We start from the raw sequence: 18727 nt of genomic DNA on the forward strand, positions 1-18727 counted from the left end.
TCCTCAAAACCGGACTTCTCCCTCATAAACCCAGCTCTTCCCTTCCTAAAACACACTTCTCCTCCTCACAACCCCACTTTCCCTCCCCAAATCTCGCCATTTATCCTCACAAAACCAACTTTCCTCTCCCAAAACCAACTTTTTCTCCTCGCAAACCCCAGCTTCACCCCCACAAAAGCCACTTTTCTCCTCCCAAACCTGATTTTCCCCTCACAAAACCCACTTTCTCCCTTCCCAAACCCAATTTTCCTCTCACAATCCCAACTTTCTCCCTCACAAAACCCACTTTCCCTTCATAAACTGAGCTCTTCTCCTCCCAAACCCCACTTTCCCCTCACAAAAGCCACTTTTCCCCCTCTCAAACCCACTTTCCCCCCTCACAAAATCAACTTTCTCCCCTCACAAAACCCGCTTCTCTCCCCCAAGCCCAATTCTGCCCTCGCAAAACCAACTTTCTCCCTCACAAAACCCGCTTTTCCTTCACGAACCAAACTTTTCTCCCTCCCAAACCCAACCTTCCCTTCACAAAACCCACTTTCCCCACACCAACAGAACTTTTTCTCCTCACAGAACCCACTTCTTGTTTCTCCCCTCCCACACCCAACTTCCCTCCTCCCGACCCCAACTTTCCCTTCGCAAAACTTTCCCTCCTCCCCAACTCCCCTCCTCCCTCCCTCTCCCGCTTCTCTCCTCCCTTCCCTTCCCGCCCCGTCCCACCCCAACTCTCCCCCCCTCCCACCCCCCCCCCCCCCCACAGGCCGGGCCATGGCGGGCCCCGGGGCCGCTCCGCCGGGCTCGGGGGCTCCGTGCGGGCCGTGGGGCGGGGGCGGCCCGTGCTGGCTGTGGGCGCTGGCGCTGGGCCTGGCGCTCGGTCCCCGCCGCTGCCCCGCGGCGCCGCTCAACGCTTCGGCCGCTCCTCCCGAGCGCTGCCGGCGGCCCGCGGCCTGCGAGCGGTTGCGCTTCGGCTCTTGCCTGGGCTCCGCGCTGCCCTACGCGCAAACATCCACGCTGCTGGCTGCAGACTCGGGATCGCAGGAGGAGGCGCACGGAAAACTGCTGCTGTGGTCCGGTATGGGGAGGGGGGGGATGGATGGGGGTGGGGCGGTGGAAGGGTGGTGGGGGGATGGGGGGCAGTCGGGTGGTGGGGGGTTATGGGATGATGGGGGGTAATGGGGTGGTGGAGGTGATGGGGTGGGGGTAAAGGGGTGATGGGGGGTAATGGGGTTATGGAGGTGATGGGGATGATTGGGGGGTAATGGGATGCTGGGGTGGTGGAGGTAATGGGGTGATGGGGGTGATGGGGATGATTGGGGGGTAATGGGATGATGGGGTGGTGGAGGTAATGGGGTGGTGGGGATGATGGGGATGATGGGGTGATGGAGGTAATGGCCTGGTGGGGGTGATGGGGTTGATTGGGGGGTAATGGGATGATGGGATGGTGGAGGTAATGGGGTGATGGGGGTAATGGGGTGGTGGAGAGGTAATGGGGATGACTGGGGGGTAATGGGATGATGGGGTGATGGAGGTAATGGGGTGATGGGGGTGATGGGGATGATTAGGGGGTAATGGGATGATGGGGTGGTGGAGGTGATGGGGATGATGGGGAGTAATGGGGTGATGGAGGTGATAGGGATGATTGGGGGGTAATGGGATGATGGGGTGATGGGGTGGTGGAGGTGGTGGGGATGATGGCGGGTGATGGGGTGATAGGATGGTGAGGGGTGATGGGGTGGTGGGAGGTGATGGGGATGATGGGGATTAATGGGGTGATGGAGGTGATAGGGATGATTGGGGGTAATGGGGTGATGGAGTGGTGGAGGTAATGGGGTGGTGGGGGTAATGGGGTGGTGGGGGGGTAATGGGATGATTGGGGGGTAATGGGATGATGGGGTGACGGAGGTAATGGGGATGATGGGGGGTGATGGGGTGATAGGATGGTGAGGGGAGATGGGGTGGTGGGGGTGATGGGCATGATTGGGGGTAATGGGGTGGTGGGGTGGTGAAGGTAATGGGGTGGTGGGGGGTAATGGGGATGATTGGGGGGTAATGGGATGATGGGGTGGTGGAGGTGATGGGGATGATGGGGGGTGATGGGGTGATAGGATGGTGAGGGGTGATGGAGTGGTGGGAGGTGATGGGGTGTTGGGAAGTGATGGGGATGATTGGGGGGTAATGGGGTGATGGGGCGTAATGGGGTGGTGGAGGTGATGGGGGTGATTTGGGATAATGGAACGATGGAGTGGGGGAGGTAATGGGGTTATGGGGGTAATAGGGTGGTAGTTATGCTAGGGGATGATGTCTTGGTGGGAGTAGTGGGGGGTTGGGTGGTGGGGGGTTATGGGATGATCTGGCATAATGGGGAGGAGATGGGGGTGGTGAAAGTAATAGGGTGATGGGGGTAATGGGGTGGGGAGGTGGAGGGGGTGATGGGGTGGGGGGGAGTAATGGGGTGATGGAGGTGATACGGGTCATTGGGGAGTAATGGGATGATGGGGTGGTGGAGGTAATGGGGTGGTGGAGGTGATGGGGATGATTGGGGGGTAATGGGATGATGGGGTGGTGAAAGTAATGGGTTCATGGGGGTAATGGGGTGGTGAAAGTAATGGGTTCATGGGGGTAATGGGGTGGTGAAAGTAATGGGGCGGTATGGGGTGATGGGGTGGTGGTGATGATGGGGGTGATGAGGTGATGGGATGGTGAGGGGTAATGGGGCGGTGGAGGGTAATGGGGCAGCAGAGGTGATGGGGATGATGGGGGGGTAATGGGATGATGGAGTGGGGGAGGTAATGGGGTGATGGGGGTAATGGGGTGGTGAAAGTAATGGGGTGATGGGGGGATAATGGGGTGGTAGTGATGATGGGGGGTGATGAGGTGGTGGGGGGTGATGGGGTGTTGAGTAATGGGATGGTGGGGTGATGGGGAGGTAGAGGTAATGGGCATAATGGGGCGATGGAAGTGATGGAGTAGTGGAGGTAATGGGGTGGTGGGGGGTAGTGAGGTGATGGGATGATGGAGGTAATGGGGTCACTGCTTGGCCACTGCTGCTGTGGTCTGGTATGGGACCAGGGGGTTGGTGGGGTGGTGGGGGATAATGGGATGGTGAGAGATACTGGGGGATCACAGCATAGTGAGCTGCTGCTGTGGTCCAGTACAAGGCTATAGGGGTAATGGGTGATGGGGGGCTGTGGGGTGAAGGGGGGCTGTTGGTAACATGGGTAATGAGTGTCACAACATGGCAAGCTGCTGCTGTGATCCAGTGTGGGATATGGGATAATGGGGTGATGGGATAATGGGGTGATGGGGGGCTGTGGGGGTACTGGGGGTCACAGCACAGCAAGCTGCTGCTGTGGCTGGATATGGGGTGATGGGGTGGGTTGTAGGGGGCATGGAGGTATTAGGGGCTGTGGGGGTATTGAGTGGGATATGAGGATATTAGAGGGGTTAGGGATATAAGGGTGGTCTGTGAGGGTGATGGGGGGGTACAGGCATAAAGGAATCTACGGAGGTAATGGGGGGGCTATGGGGTAATAGAGCAGTATGGAGGATGAGGGGAGATATGGGATAAGGGGGAGTATGGGGACAGTAGAGGGGTATGGAGACAGTGGGAACTATGGGGAAGTTAATGGAAGGATGTGGGGGATATGGGGACAATAGAGGTGTATGGGGCTGTAAGGAAAGTTTGGAAGTGATGGTAAGCTATGGGTGTAATGAAGGGTGGGGGGGTCTGGAGGTGTAAGGGGCTGTGGCAATAATGGGGAGTACAGTGATAAAAGGGGTGTTACGAGTGTTAAAGGGGCAATAGGGGGTGTAATGGGTGTGGGGGTTGTGGAGAGGGATATGAGGGCAGAAAGGGAAATGTGGGGATAATGGGGGAGTGTAGGGGTACAAAGAGGGGGTGTGGGGATATTAGAGGGGCTTGGGGGGTAATATGCATGGGGTAATGGGGAACTTGGGCTGGTCATGGGAAGTATGGGGTTATATGGGGGAGTATGGGGGTAACAGAGGGGTGTAAGGAGGGCATGGGGGTATAAGGAAGGGGGGGTGATAGCAAAGGAAGCTGCTGCTGTGGTCATTATGGGATAATGAGGGGTATAAGGGGATATTAGGAGGTGGAGGTGATGGGTATGGGGGTATGGTAGGTGTGGTGTAATGGGAGATGATGGGGTGTGAGAGAGGAGGTTATGGAGGGGAGTAATATGGAGTATGGAGGGTTATGGGGCTGTGGGAGTAATTGGGGAGGGGGAGGAGAGTAGTAGGGGGAGTTGAGATATAGAGGTGTAAGGAGGGGGTTTGGGGGTGATAGCACAGGAAACTGCTGCTGCAGTCCAGCGTGGGGTAATAATGCAGTGAGCTGTTGCTTAGAGGAGGAATGGATGAAACAGAGCGGTGTCGGGGATGTGAGCAAGGTGGGGGGCATAAAGGGGAGTGCAGTGAGAATGGGAGATACGCGAGCGGTGGGTGTAATGGGGGTGTATGGGAGGTGATGGGGGAGGTGATGGAGGGCTGGGTGCAATATGGGGCAGCAATATAGGGGAGCACAGCAGGGTCACAAGGACGGGCACGGCACCCACGGATGCCCCATGTCCCCACCATCCCCCCCACAGGGCTGCGCAATGCACCGCGCTGCTGGGACGTGATCCAGCCGCTGCTGTGCGCCGTCTACATGCCCAAATGTGAGGATGGTCAGGTGGAGCTGCCCAGTCAGACCCTGTGCCAGGCCACACGTGCACCCTGCACCATCGTGGAGCGCGAGCGCGGCTGGCCCGACTTCCTCAAGTGCACTCCTGACCGCTTCCCTGAGGGCTGCCCGGTATGGAGACGCTTTGGGGACATACTGGGGACACGGGGCACACCTGGGGACGTGGTGGGGACACGGTGGGTGCCAGCATCCTGCTGCTATGCCTTTGCATCCCCAGGGGTGGGTAGAATCTGGCTGTCCCCAACCTCACCATGAGACCACTGTTCATCCTGCTGGTTTGTCATTGGAGCTCCACCTTCTCCTCTTCCTCCTCCTCTTCTTTATTTCCTCTTCTTCCCTTTCTCTTCCTCCTGTCTCTTTCTTTCACTTCTCCCTCCTTATTTCTTTCCTTTTCTCCTCTTCCTTCTCCCTTCTTCCTCTCCTCTTCCTCTTGCCTCTCTTTTTCCATTTCCTCCTTTTCCTACTGCTCTTTCTTCTTCCTCTCTTTCCTTCTCCTCACCCTTTTTCTTTCTTCTCTCTACCTACTCAATCTTTTTTCCTTCTCCTTCTCCACTTCTTCCTCACTCATTCTTCCCCCTCTTCCCTCCTTCTCCTTCTCCTTCTCCTTCTCCTTCTCCTTCTCCTTCTCCTTCCTCCTTCTCCTTCTCCTTCTCCTTCTCCTTCTCCTTCTCCTTCTCCTTCTCCTTCTCCTTCTCCTTCTCCTTCTCCTTCTCCTCCTTCCTCCTTCTCCTTCTCCTTCTCCTTCTCCTTCTCCTTCTCCTTCTCCTTCTCCTCCTCCTCCTCCTCCTCCTCCTCTCCTCCTCTTCCTCCTCCTCCTCCTCCTCCTCCTCTTCTCCTTCTCCTTTTCCTCCTCTTCCTCCTCCTCTTCCTTCTCCTCCTTCTCCTCCTCCTCCTCCTCCTCCTTCTCCTTCTCCTTCCCCTTCCCCTTCCTATTCCCCTTCCCCTTCCCCTCTTCTCCCTCCCTCTCCTCTCCCCTCCTCATCTCCTTCCTTTCCCCTTTTCTCCCCTGACTTCCCCTCTCCCTGCAGAACGAGGTGCAGAACATCAAGTTCAACAGCTCAGGGCAGTGCGAGGCGCCGCTGGTTGCGCAGCGGACAACCCCAAGAGCTGGTATGAGGATGTGGAGGGCTGCGGAATCCAGTGCCAGAACCCTCTGTTCACGGAGACGGAGCACCGTGAGATGCACGTCTACATCGCCGCCTTCAGCTCCGTCACCATCTTCTGCACCTTCTTCACCCTGGTGAGCCGTGCTGCTGGCAGACACCACACACGGCTGGGCCCAAAAGGAGAGCGGTCACCAACGTCCCTGTCCCACTTTAGGCCACCTTCGTTGCCGACTGGAGGAACTCCAACCGCTACCCCTACCTCCCGCCGTCATCCTCTTCTACGTCAACGCCTGCTTCTTTGTGGGCAGCATCGGCTGGCTGGCGCAGTTCATGGACGGTGCCCGAGATGAGATCGTGTGCCGTGCCGACGGCACCATGAGGCTGGGGGAGCCCACGTATGTGTCACCATCATCCCCTACCCAGGCGGTGTCCTTGGGAGGGTTCTTAGGGTTTTAGATCAAGAGGTCTCCCCTGGGCTTAGGGGGGGTTCTTGGGGTTCCAGGGCAAGAGATGTCCCCAGGACCAAGGGACATTTTTGGGGCTTGGGGATGAGAGTTGTCCCCAGGATCTAAGATGGTTCTTGGAGTCTCTGGGTCAGAGATGTCCCCAGGAGGGGCCTTGGGGGTTTTGGGGCTGGAGTTGTTCTCAGGAGCTAGGAAGGTTTTTCCACCAATGGGACTAGAGGTGTCTGCAGGAGAGTCCTGAGGCTCCAGGCAAGAAGTGTTTCCAGGAACAGGGAGAGTTCGTGGGGCTTCAAAGCAAGAGGTGTCCCCAGAAGCAAGTAAGGTCCTCCGTGCTCTGAGGAACGGTAGGGCTCTTGGAACATGGGGATGCTCCACTTGTAGGGCAGGAGGGCCCCCCTGCCCCCTCCCAGTGGCCAATGGCACCCCTGTCTTGCTCCCTATAGCTCCAACGAGACGCTCTCCTGCGTCATCATCTTTGTCATCGTCTACTACTCGCTGATGTCGGGTGTCATCTGGTTTGTCATGCTGACCTACGCCTGGCACACGTCCTTCAAGGCGCTGGGCACCACCTACCAGCCGCTGCTGGGCAAGACCTCCTACTTCCACCTCATCACCTGGTCCATCCCTTTTGTGCTCACCGTGGCCATCCTGGCTGTGGCACAGGTAATGGGGCTGCAAGCCCACCTTCCCCTCCCCTTCCCCCCGATCCCTGCTTGCTCAGGTGAACGCAGCCAGGTGACATCCCCAATCACCAGGTGGATGGTGACTCTGTCAGCGGTATCTGCTTTGTGGGTTACAAGAACTATCGCTACCCGCGCTGGCTTCGTCCTGGCACCCATCGGGCTCATCCTCATCGTCGGGGGCTATTTCCTCATCCGGGGTAGGTGTGGGTGCACTGTGGGGATGGAGGCACTGCAGGTATCCTCACCCCTGACCAATATGTCCCTACACCGCAGGGGTTATGACGCTCTTCTCCATCAAGAGCAACCACCCTGGGCTGCTGAGCGAGAAGGCTGCCAGCAAGATCAACGAGACCATGCTGCGTCTGGGTGAGGGCAGCCCCAGGAGCACCACTTCTGTGGGAGTTGGGGTGGGAATTTGGGGTGTTTGTCCCTTGGATGCAGACATCCCTGTCCCACGTCTTGGCACCAAGAGGCAAAGCTGCGTTGTTGATGGTATCGCTGGAGCTCGACTCAGCCAGGAACGTACGACTTCTCTTTCAGGCATCTTCGGGTTCTTGGCCTTTGGCTTCGTCTTCATCACTTTTGGCTGCCACTTCTACGACTTCTTCAACCAGGGCAGAGTGGGAGCGAAGCTTTCGGGAATATGTCCTGTGAGTGGAACAGGGACAGTGAGCAGGGGATGCGTTAAGTGACTTGTTTTGAACCATGCATCCCCCAAGAGGGAACTGCATCCCCTGCTGAGGGTGCTGGGTGTCCCCTTCACTCATGTCTGTCTACGCAGGTGCGAGGCCAACGTGACCATCGCCACGCAGACCAACAAACCCATCCCAGAGTGTGAGATCAAGAACCGTCCAAGCCTGCTGGTGGAGAAGATCAACCTCTTTGCCATGTTTGGCACCGGCATCTCCATGAGCACCTGGGTCTGGACCAAGGCCACCCTGCTCATCTGGAAGCGCACTTGGTGCAGGTGGGATCCTGGGATGTCACCCCAGCTGCCACCCAGTGCCCCATGGGGATATCACCCCAGCTCTGTGCCTCATCCAGCTTCCCGTGGGGATATCAGCACGACTCCACGTGCCCCATCCAACATCTGAAGATGTTGGAGGTCGTCTTTAGTCTTTTGGCCATGGGGTCAAGGAGTTGTGGGGTCACAGTAGGTTTTGAGGATAGGTTATGGGGTGGCATGTCCTACAGTATATGTACTGGTTGCAGGACAATATCCCATTATGTGTCACCACTGCTCTATGCCCTCTCCAACATCTTCAGATATTGGGATGACGTCCAACATCTTGAGATGCTGGAGGTTCCCCCCTGACTTTTGTCCATTGAGTCAACAAACTGTGGAGTCACAGCAGGGTGGGGAATGGGGTGGTGTGTTGTGGTTGTGGGACACCTTCACCCCCCACAGGACACCCATCAGGCACAGTCCCCAGCCCCTGGTTCACCCCTTCCAGACAGGGACAGTCCCCAGGGCTGTGCGTATCCTGTGCCGTGGGCCACCCCATGTCCCCACCTTGTCCCCAGGCTGACAGGGCAGAGCGACGACCAGCCCAAGAGGATCAAGAAGAGCAAGATGATTGCCAAAGCCTTCTCCAAGCGTAAGGAGCTGCTGCGTGACCCGGGCCGAGAGCTGTCCTTCAGTATGCACACCGTCTCGCACGACGGTCCCGTGGGTATGTGTGGTGATAGGGAGGGATGGGGCCACTTCTCCCTGTTGTCTCCACCTTTGGGATGGATCTCCCTCTTTGTCCCCGCCTTCAGGGTGGATTTCTCCCCCACCTTTTTGATGGATCTTCCCCTTTGTCTTGGCAGCTGGTTTGGCGTTTGACATCAATGAGCCATCAGCTGATGTGTCCTCTGCGTGGGCTCAGCACGTCACCAAGATGGTGGCCAGGAGAGGGGCCATCCTGCCCCAGGACGTCTCTGTTACACCAGTGGCAACACCTGGCAAGTCCCTGGGAACGTGAATGGGGAACAGTTGGGTGGAGAAGAACCTCATGAGGTTCACTGAGTGCAGGTGTAGCTCCTGCACCTGGTGAAGAACACATCAGTACAGACTAGGGGCTGAGCTGCTGGAAAGGAGCTCTGAGGAGAAGGACCTGGTGGTCATGGTTGACCAGTGGTTGACCAGTAGATAACCAGCAGTTGAGAACAGGTTGACCGGTGGTTGACGAGCAGTTGACTACAGGTTGACCAGTGGTTGACGAGCAGTTGACAACAGGTTGACCAGTGGTTGACAAGCAGTTGACCACAGGTTGACCAGTGGTTGACCAGCAATTGATGACAAGTTGACCAGTGGTTGACCAGCAATTAGAATCATAGAATCACAGAATTGCTCAGGTTGGAAAACACCTTAAAGATCATCAAGTCCAACCACAACCTAACTATACTACTTTAACTCTAAATTGATGACAGGTTGACCAGTGGTTGACCAGCAGTTGACCAATAGTTGACCGTGAGTCAGCAGTGTCCAAGAAGGACGCTGCACTGCCCTAGGAAGACCACAGGTGGAGCACTGGGTCCAGTTCTGGGCTCCCCAGTTTGTGCCAGACAGGGAATTGCTGCAGAGAGTCCAGTGGAAGGCTGCCTGCTCTAGGGAACGTGATGGGTTGCACTGGATGATATCCAGATGTCCCATCCAGCCCTTATGATTCTGGGACTTTGTGGGCTGAGCTGTGGCCACTCTTACCATCCCTGTGTCCCACAGTGCCACCGGAGGAGCGGAGCAACCTCTGGGTGGTGGAGGCCGACGTCTCCCCAGAGCTGCAGAAGCGCAGCCGTAAGAAGAAGCGGAGGAAGAAGAAAAAGGAGGAGGTGTGCCCTGAGCGCCGCGCCGGGCTCTCTGTGGCCCCCCGGGCCCCCAGCTCCGTGCCTCACCTGCCCCGGCTGCCCCAGCAGCCCTGCTTGGTGGCCATCCCCCGGTGTAGAGGGGACACCTTCATCCCTGCTGTCCTCCCGGGCCTCCCCAACGGTGCTGGGGGGCTGTGGGATGGCCGGCGTCGAGCCCACATCCCCCACCTCATCACCAATCCCTTCTGCCCCGAGAGTGGCTCTCCAGAGGATGAGGAGAGCCCCGGTCCCAGCGTCGGGCACTGGCAGCAAAATGGGGGCCCTCGATGGCCCCCTGAGCCCCTTCCTAGTGGCAGTGGGGTGACGAGGACTCGGGGCAGACGCGCCGGCTTGGCTCCCATCCATTCCCGGACCAACCTGGTGAACGCGGAGCTGCTGGATGCCGACTCAGATTTCTGAGCCCTGCACGATGCTGGGGACAGCGGAGCCCACCGGCATCCAGGTAGCCCCAAGGGAACGCTGGAGCCCAACCAACACCAGGGTCAAGCCCAGCGTCGTCCGGATGGATTTGATGCTCATCCCAACCCACCAGCGGGATTTGAGGATGGGAGAAGAGAAACTGGTTGGAGCAGCACCCCTCGAAGGCTCTGCCAGGATTTAGGGGTGAGGGGGACACTCCCTCACACCCCCAATGGTGGTAGGCAGGTTAAGGTGTTGATTTCAATCCCCACACGTGGACTGCTCTGCCGCCCCACGGCTAGATGGTACGTAGAGCTTCCCAACACTTTTACGGTGCCAGTAGGGTTTTTAAACAATTATTTTTGTATTCTTTGTAATACACCGAGACGTGGCGGCCCTGCACGGGGTGCAGCAGCATCCCCATTTTTCGGGCTCTGCTGCAGGGATCCCAAAGTGCCTTCCTTCCAGATCCCCTTTGCCGTCTTGGGTGCACCAACCCCCTGAGCAAAGCCTTTTTTTTAAACTGTTTTTTTTTAAAGAAAAAGGAACAAATTGTATCCGAGCCCTGACGTAGGAGGACACCTGTCCTTGCTGGTGCTTTATATCTCCCCCTTAGTCCTGTAAATGTCTTTTGAGTGTTTATTAAATCCCGGTAGGCTCACGGCTTTCTCCCTCCCCCCTCCCCCCCCCCCCCCCCCCCCGGCGACCTCCACGGGTTGATTTTTGCTGTGTAAAGCAGAAACCCTCCTGTATCAGTATTAAATTTGTCAAATTTCCATTGCTGGCGGCTGCCCTGGGTTCTGTGGGAAGATGTTGAGGGTGGGGAAACACCGACGAAGCTCCTAAAAGTGCTCGGGGTCGGGGTTGGCTTTCATGGGAACTCCTCAGTGCTGCCCCTGTGCAAATCGGGGTGAGAATGGGGAAGGAACCAGAAGCAGTGATGGGAGTCGCTTCGGAACCCAGTGGGGATGTTTTGGGATGCTTGGAGGAGATCTTGGGGCGCTGTTGTGGGGAGCCGGGAGGAGGGGGGACCCTTTGCCAGCAGATGGCACTGTGGATCTGAACGTCCCCAAAGCCGCTCGTCGGGGGGTCCTGGGGGCACAAGGTCCACATTCACGGATGGAGCTCAGCTCCCCACGTTCCGCCGTGCCCAAGGCGTGCTTGGTTGTCCAAAGTCCGGCTTCTCTCTTAAATTTGGGCGGAACTGCTCCACCTCAATGCCCACCGCATTTCATCAGCCGCTCCCTCCCTATCTGATAGCGGCTGTTTGCCGAGATAACACCTCCGGCAGCGCTCCGCTGGCGCTGACGTCGCACCGTATCGCCGGAGAGCTGCGGCACGGCCCGTTTGCTCAGCAGGGGAGCGCGGCTCGACTCCCCGACGCGACGGAGCAGCGCCCAATTAACGCGGCACGGGTTAATCAATCCGTGAGGTTTCCCTTCGCTGGCAAGAAGAGATTGAGATGAATATCCCGAGGGAAGGGACACGCACGGATCGCGTCCAGTTGGGACAACCCCAACCCTGCGTATGAGTGCTGTTCCCCATCTCCGCATCCCCTTTTGGGACGCTCCCTAACACTTCTGCTCCCGTCCATCGTCGCCGCCATTCCGCGCCCCAACACCGCCGCACTACATCTCCCAGCACCCCCCGCGCGAAGGGGGTGGGCGTGAGGGCGGTGCGGAGCCGCGCGGGGGCTGCTGGGAGCTGTAGTTCCCTCCGAGAGTAGCGCGGCGGCCAAGCGGCGCGGAGGCCGCTGGGAGTCGTAGTTCCCCCGCCCCCATAGGTCGGGCGGGGAGGGGGGCGGGAGGACTACGACTCCCAGCGTGCCCCGGGGCGGGGCGGGCCTCGAAGCTCTGAGGGAGGCGGAGGCGGCGGACGGCGGCGGCGATGTCGGTGCAGGTGGCGGCCCCCGCGGTGGAGCTGAAGGAGCTGAGCGGTCCCATGGAGAAGGGCTGCGAAGCGACGACCGTTCCTCATCCCTCCCCTGGGGTTCCGTGTTCCGGAACGGAGAGGGAAGCGGTCACGGCGGCCGAGAGGCCACCGCCGGGTGCGGTGAAGGTGCCTCAGGCCTCGGCCATGAAGCGAAGCGATCCCCACCACCCACAGCACCGGCATCGCGATGGGGGGGTCGGCGTGGGGGGGGCGGCGGCGGCGGCGGCGGCGGCGGACGGCGGAGCGGCGGCCGAAGCTCTCGTCAGCCCCGACGGCACCGTTAGTGAAGCGCCCCGCACCGTTAAGAAGGTATGGGGAGGAAGGGGAGGGGGGGATCGTGGGGCTGTCCCTGTATTTGGGGACCTGGGTTGTGCCCTCCCAAACTGGAGCTGTGGTGGTGCCTGGGGACTGGGGTTATCGCCCCCTCTTCCCCCCCCTGCATGACCCAAAATAAGTGGTATTTGTATATGTGGGGTTCCTTACCCCCCCCCCCCTCCCCCCAGATAGGCATTGTGGCTGTGCTTGGGGAACACAGTGACCTCCACAAACTGAGGTGCAGTGATCCCCACAAACAGGGAGTGACCCTCCCTCCCTCCCCCCCCCAAAGGTGCGACTGTCTCTGTGTTTGGGGATGTGGGGTGAAACTCCAAAGTGAAGCCAAGCTGGTACCTGGAGGCAGGGGCTTGTCCTCCCCTCGTGGTTGTGGTTATTGGGCACTGGAGTTGAATCTCCTGTAACTGAAGCTGGGGGGGCAGGGGAGGCCCCCGACAAAAGTAGGACTGTGTTGGGGACATTGGGTAACCCCCCTCAATCCGGCACAGTGGTGATGCTTGCTGACAGGATCACTCCCCCAAGTGGACAACGTTATGGTTCTTAACCCCCCTCCCCCCGTCTCCCCAGACCCTCCCCTCCAAACAGATAGCTTGGCAGTGCTTGGTGACCCTTCCATCCCCTCTACCTGCATCTATACCTGTGCCTGGGGGCATGAGGTGAGCCTTGATGAGAACACTGCCCTGTAGGTGTGCCCATCAGGTTGGCTTCCCGTCTCCACTGTTATCTTGGGGACACGGAAACGCCCTGAGTACAGGAGCAGGTAATATGGGAGATATGACGTGGTGTGTGGCTGTGCCAGGCGTGTGTCCAGCTGTACTGCTGTGTGCGCAGCCTGTAGGTGTGTACGTTGTTTGCACGTGTGTGTCTCCATACCTACAGGTATGTGCACACCTATGTGAGTTGTCTCTGTGTCCATTCAGACTCACTGTGTTCTCCTTCCACCCTTTGGACGGGGTAATTAGTGGCTTATCTCGTTAGAATGTGGGTTGGCGAACTTTTATCTCATTAGATCTTCAGCTGTGCCGGGATTGGGAGCGAGTTTGTGTCACGGTGATTGCTGCAGAAGGTCCTGATTGGCAGAATTTTGCCCTTCTGTGTTCAACTCAGTGCGTCTCAATGCTTTCACGTCAAAGGGGAGGCCACTCATTGTAAAAATAGGAGTGGTTGGGTTGGGAAGGACTTAAAAGGTCATAGGACTATGGGATGGTTGGATTGGAAGGATCTTTCAAGATCACAGAACCATAGGATGGCTTGGTTGGGTTGGAAGGGTCCTTGAAGATGGTAGAACCAAAGAATGGTTGGATCAGAAAGGTCCTCTAGGACTGTAGAACACTTGGGGTTGGAAGAGTCCTTGAAGATCATAGAACGGTTGGGTTGGAAGGGTCCTTTAGGACTGTAGGACACTTGGGTTGTCTGTAGGACACTTGGGGGCTGTAGGATGGTTGAGTTGGAAGGTTTTGCCTTGTCTCAAGCTCTGCTGTCCCCTGGGATGCCCATTTAGTGTGTTAATTCCCAACAGTGCTCACTCAGGGCATTGGGCTCCACAGCCGGATTACTTCACACACAAAGCACGAGTCTGGCTTTTCTAGACTATTTTCCCATCTGCTGACCCAGAAACGTTGGGATCTTGCATTGAATCTTGCCAAATCTCCATGCATTTGCTTTCAGACATTCACTGATGTATGGACATCTCCAGAATTATTCCATTTCCCACATCCTTTTCTGAAGTTTGCTCATAATTAGTGCTAAAATAGTTCCATACGCTCTACTTTGTGGAAACAGGAGAAGTTCTCCCAAATGCTTTGAAAAACAGATGAACACAGAACAGAAGACCCGGTGGCTTTAGAGAGGCAATCAGCAACTCTCTCCAAGGCTGCCAAAACCTTTCTCCCTCATTTCATTCCTGTACTTGTTTTTCCCTCTGTGCTGTTAAGCAAACTGACTTAAAATCTCATAGCAGCACATAAGGAGAACAGAACCAGTCCAGACCAGAGCTGTGTTTGGGGCCGTCGTTCTCTGCTCATGCTGCAGGCTGAGCTTTTGGGTGAGTAACAGCCACGGCTGAACTTACACCTGCAGGTGTGAGTCAGGGCCCTGAGTCACGTTGGCTGCTTGCTGGCCCGGGTTTGTGCTTGCACCGTGGTTGGGTGGCAGCATGCTTGCTCGCTGAGTTTGCCAGGTGAGCGGTCGCTGTGTTTTGTGTGATCTCTTATTGCGTCCCAAGTCGAGGAGTCCAAAAGTGGTGGAGCTGGTGGCTGTGCTCTTACAGAATCCCGGGACTGTAGTGGTTGGAAGGGAGATCTGGAGATTCTCCAATCCAACCCCTGATAGAGCAGGTTCCCTGTAGCAGGGATGTGTCCAGGTGGGTTTTGAGTATCTTCAGAGAAGGAGACTCCATGGGTCTTTGTGGCCACAGGACACACGTCTGGCTCAAAGCCACCAAGTCCTTCTTTGGAGAGCTTCTTTCCAGCATCTCAGCCCCTAACTGTCCTGGTGTGTGCAATTGTTCCTCCCCAGGTGTGGGACTCTGCACTCACCCTTGTTGGAGCTCATCAGGTTCCTCTCTGCCCAACTCTCAGCCAGTTGTTAGCATGTGCTCTTCCATCAGTCTTTATGATCCCTCCATCCCAACCTGCCATGGCTCTATGTTCTTTAAGGACCCTTCCAACTCAACCATTCTATGGCTCTGTGATCTTTAAGGACCCTTCTAATCCATCTGTTCTGTGGCTCTTGGGTCCTTAAGGACCATTCCAACCCAACCATCCCATGGCTCTGTGATCTTTAAGGACCCTTCCAACCCAACCATCCCATGGCTCTGTGATCTTTAAGGACCCTTCCAACCCAACCTTCCCATGGCTCTGTGATCTTTAAGGACCCTTCCAACCCAACCATCCCATGGCTCTGTGATCTTTAAGGACCCTTCCATCCCAACCTTCCATGGCTCTGTGATCTTTAAGGACCCTTCCAACCCAACCATCCCATGGCTCTGTGATCTTTGAGGACCCTTCCATCCCAACCTTCCATGGCTCTGTGATCTTTAAGGACCCTTCCAACCCAACCATCCCATGGCTCTGTGATCTTTAAGGACCCTTCCATCCCAACCTTCCATGGCTCTGTGATCTTTAAGGACCCTTCCAACCCAACCTTCCATGGCTCTGTGATCTTTAAGGACCCTTCCAACCCAACCATCCCATGGCTCTGTGATCTTTAAGGACCCTTCCAACCCAACCATCCCATGGCTCTGTGATCTTTGAGGACCCTTCCAACCCAACCTTCCATGGCTCTGTGATCTTTAAGGACCCTTCCATCCCAACCTTCCATGGCTCTGTGATCCTTATGATCCTTCCAACCCAACCATTCTGTGTCTCCATGATCTCTAATGTCCCTTCCAACCCAACCATTCCACGCCGTGTTTCTGTGATACTTTTGGAACATACCTCATGAATGTGTGTGAATTCTGTGTGATGGAGTGGAGGGATTTTGTGGGAGTCCTGCACTCCATTCTGCGTTCCTTGAGCGCTGCTCTCTGCTTTCCAAGTTCTTCCACTTCTGCCAGGCTGTTAAGTGTTCCCCCGAGGCTGCATTCTCCTAATGAGCACGGCTGGATGAACGCTGCTTCGTTAAATCTCATTGCTGGGGGCCATGTGCTTTTATTGCACACAACACCCCTGGGCCCATCTCCTGGTGGAGTCTGATTTCAGGAGATGCTGTGCTTCTGGCTGCCTGGAAGGAGCCAGAATCCGAATTTTGGTTGAGTAACAGGGATGGAAGTTGCGGGCAGTGCTGGGAATAACGTGACTGAAGGAAGAAAGTCACTCCAAAGGCTGTACAGAGTTACAGTGGCGCAGGGCATGGAAATGTCTGCTTTGCTTAGTGATAATCCCGCTGAAACGCTTCACTTTCAGCCATAATTGAGTTAATTCCTTCTTTTTTCTCCTGTTCTGTTAGCTGAATCCAGTAGAAATCAGCGTGGGCTGCCAGGTCAACCCATGCACTGAAATGGGAGAAGGCAGCGAGCAGGAAAATGAGGCTGAGGAATGTGAGGCGGTGATTCTGCAGGGAGCACAAAAAGCATGAGGTCAAAAATTAGCAATATATAGCTGTATTTGAGGGCATTTCTCAACTGACCCCTTCTGCTGACAGCCTTGAAGCACTGAATTGCTGCAGTGCTTCTGCTGTGTGCTGGATGCCTTCAGAAAGCAATTTTGTTCCTGGGTGTGTTCTGGGGAGGAAAACGAGGATGCTTAGGAAACGCAGTGCATAAAGAATGCTCAGAAGCTGTATTACTTATTTTGCAAAAATCCACTCTGTCAGGTTGCTATCCTGCTTTTTTCCCCCAACTGAGAGCTTTCCCGCAGTACAAAGACAACTTTTGGCCATCCTTTATTACATTGTTTTTGGAAAAAGTGCATGAGTGGAGTCGGCACGCACACGGAAATGCTTTTCATTGCTGTAGAAATGGGCACGGGTGTAGTGAGTGAAACGGAGAGCAGCTCGGGGCAGCACGTGGCTCCGTGACGTGGTGACATTTGCAGGGACTCTGCTGCTGACCTGGTGACACTGTGCTCTTTCCCTGCCTGGGACAAACAGCGTTTTGCAAACAGAGCATTGGAATAGTGTGAGATAAGCAGAGATAAGCCTGGAAACACACCCTGAGGACGACGTCGTGTGTTGCTGCTGCTGCAAGGTAACTCCGCTTCGTCTTGGCTCGTGGCATGCCAAAATTAAGGTGCTTGCCAACAGGTTTGGGCTTTCTGTTCTGAAATGAAGCAGCGACCTTTTTCCTGGGATACCTCAGGGTTCAGCAGGATTCCTGCTGGATCCTGTGAAAGGAGAGGAGAGCAGTCCCTGGTTAAGCCTTTCTCCGTGCACTTTGTGCCCTCCCAGCGAGAGGGACCCAGTACCAGTGCTTCTGCTGCTGACAGCTGAGGTTCCAGAGTCAACAAGAAAACCCCTCTTGTTTTCCAGGAACTCCTGTTTAAAGTAAAGCTCCTGAGTGTTTCATTCCGATGCATGAGGTATTGGTGCTGTGTGCTTTCAGCATGCTGAGGAGTGTGTTTTGGATTCCAGCAATGAAAAATGTGATATAAATAGGAACGGTTGTGTGCACCCTTTGCTTCTTAGGCAGCTGTGTGTTGTAGAGGTGCTGGGGTGAGGGTATGTCATGGCTTTATGATCTTTTTTTGATTGGTATTCCCAAACTGTGACAGGGCAGAGAGGAGCAGTTGCCATTCCATAATTCAGTGATCTTTGAGGACCCTTCCAGCCCAACCATCCTATGACTATGATCTTTAAGGACCATTCCAACCCAACCATCCTATGGCTGTATGATCTTTGAGGACCCTTCCAACCCAACCATCCTTTGGCTGTATGATCTTTAAGGACCCTTCCGACCCAACCATCCTATGGCTGTATGATCTTTAAGGACCCTTCCAACCCAACCTTCCATGGCTCTGTGATCTTTAAGGACCCTTCCAACCCAACCATCCTATGGCTGTATGATCTTTAAGGACCCTTCCAACCCAACCATCCTATGGCTGTATGATCTTTAAGGACCCTTCCGACCCAACCATCCTATGGCTGTATGATCTTTAAGGACCCTTCCAACCCAACCATCCTATGGCTGTATGATCTTTAAGGACCCTTCTGACCCAACCATCCCATGGCTGTATGATCTTTAAGGACCCTTCCAACCCAACCATCCTTTGGCTGTATGATCTTTAAGGACCCTTCTGACCCAACCATCCCATGGCTGTATGATCTTTAAGGACCCTTCCAACCCAACCATCCTTTGGCTGTATGATCTTTAAGGACCCTTCTGACCCAACCATCCTATGGCTGTATGATCTTTGAGGACCCTTCCAACCCAACCATCCCATGGCTCTGCTGTCTTTAAGGACCCTTCCAACCCAACCATCCTATGGCTGTATGATCTTTAAGGACCCTTCCAACCCAACCATCCTTTGGCTGTATGATCTTTAAGGACCCTTCTGACCCAACCATCCTATGGCTGTATGATCTTTAAGGACCCTTCCGACCCAACCATCCTATGGCTGTATGATCTTTAAGGACCCTTCCAACCCAACCATCCCATGGCTCTGCTGTCTTTAAGGACCCTTCCAACCCAACCATCCTATGGCTGCATGATCTTTAAGGACCCTTCCAACCCAGCCATTCTGTGATTTCAGTAGCCCACATCTTCCATCCTGCCACACAGATCCCTTTTCCTACATTGGGATCAAACATAACAAGTCATCATGC

The 18727-nt window shown here is 55.7% G+C and overlaps 2 protein-coding genes across 3 annotated transcripts in view; both read left to right on the forward strand.

Annotated features, from left to right (window-relative positions):
* The first annotated feature begins 765 nt into the window (after window positions 1-765).
* SMO (smoothened, frizzled class receptor) lies at window positions 766-10885 on the forward strand. Its single transcript, XM_048938594.1, is given in 16 exon segments — window positions 766-1069; window positions 4605-4810; window positions 5728-5784; window positions 5787-5939; window positions 6020-6058; window positions 6061-6200; window positions 6713-6932; window positions 7025-7081; window positions 7083-7149; window positions 7226-7318; window positions 7493-7566; window positions 7568-7602; window positions 7734-7919; window positions 8477-8625; window positions 8765-8899; window positions 9660-10885. Coding segments are annotated over 16 exon segments (2457 nt in total). The 3' UTR covers window positions 10202-10885.
* Window positions 10886-12046: 1161 nt separating this feature from the next.
* Window positions 12047-18727, forward strand: part of AHCYL2 (adenosylhomocysteinase like 2) — a 48406-nt gene continuing 41725 nt past the window's right edge. For both annotated transcript variants that reach the window (XM_048938603.1, XM_048938612.1), the window contains exon 1: window positions 12047-12442. In XM_048938603.1, coding sequence (XP_048794560.1) covers window positions 12089-12442 — 354 coding nt within the window. In that variant the 5' untranslated portion in view covers window positions 12047-12088. The remainder of the gene's footprint in view (window positions 12443-18727) is intronic.

Source organism: Lagopus muta, chromosome 1, assembly GCF_023343835.1.
Source record: "Lagopus muta isolate bLagMut1 chromosome 1, bLagMut1 primary, whole genome shotgun sequence".
Lineage (NCBI taxonomy): Eukaryota > Metazoa > Chordata > Aves > Galliformes > Phasianidae > Lagopus > Lagopus muta.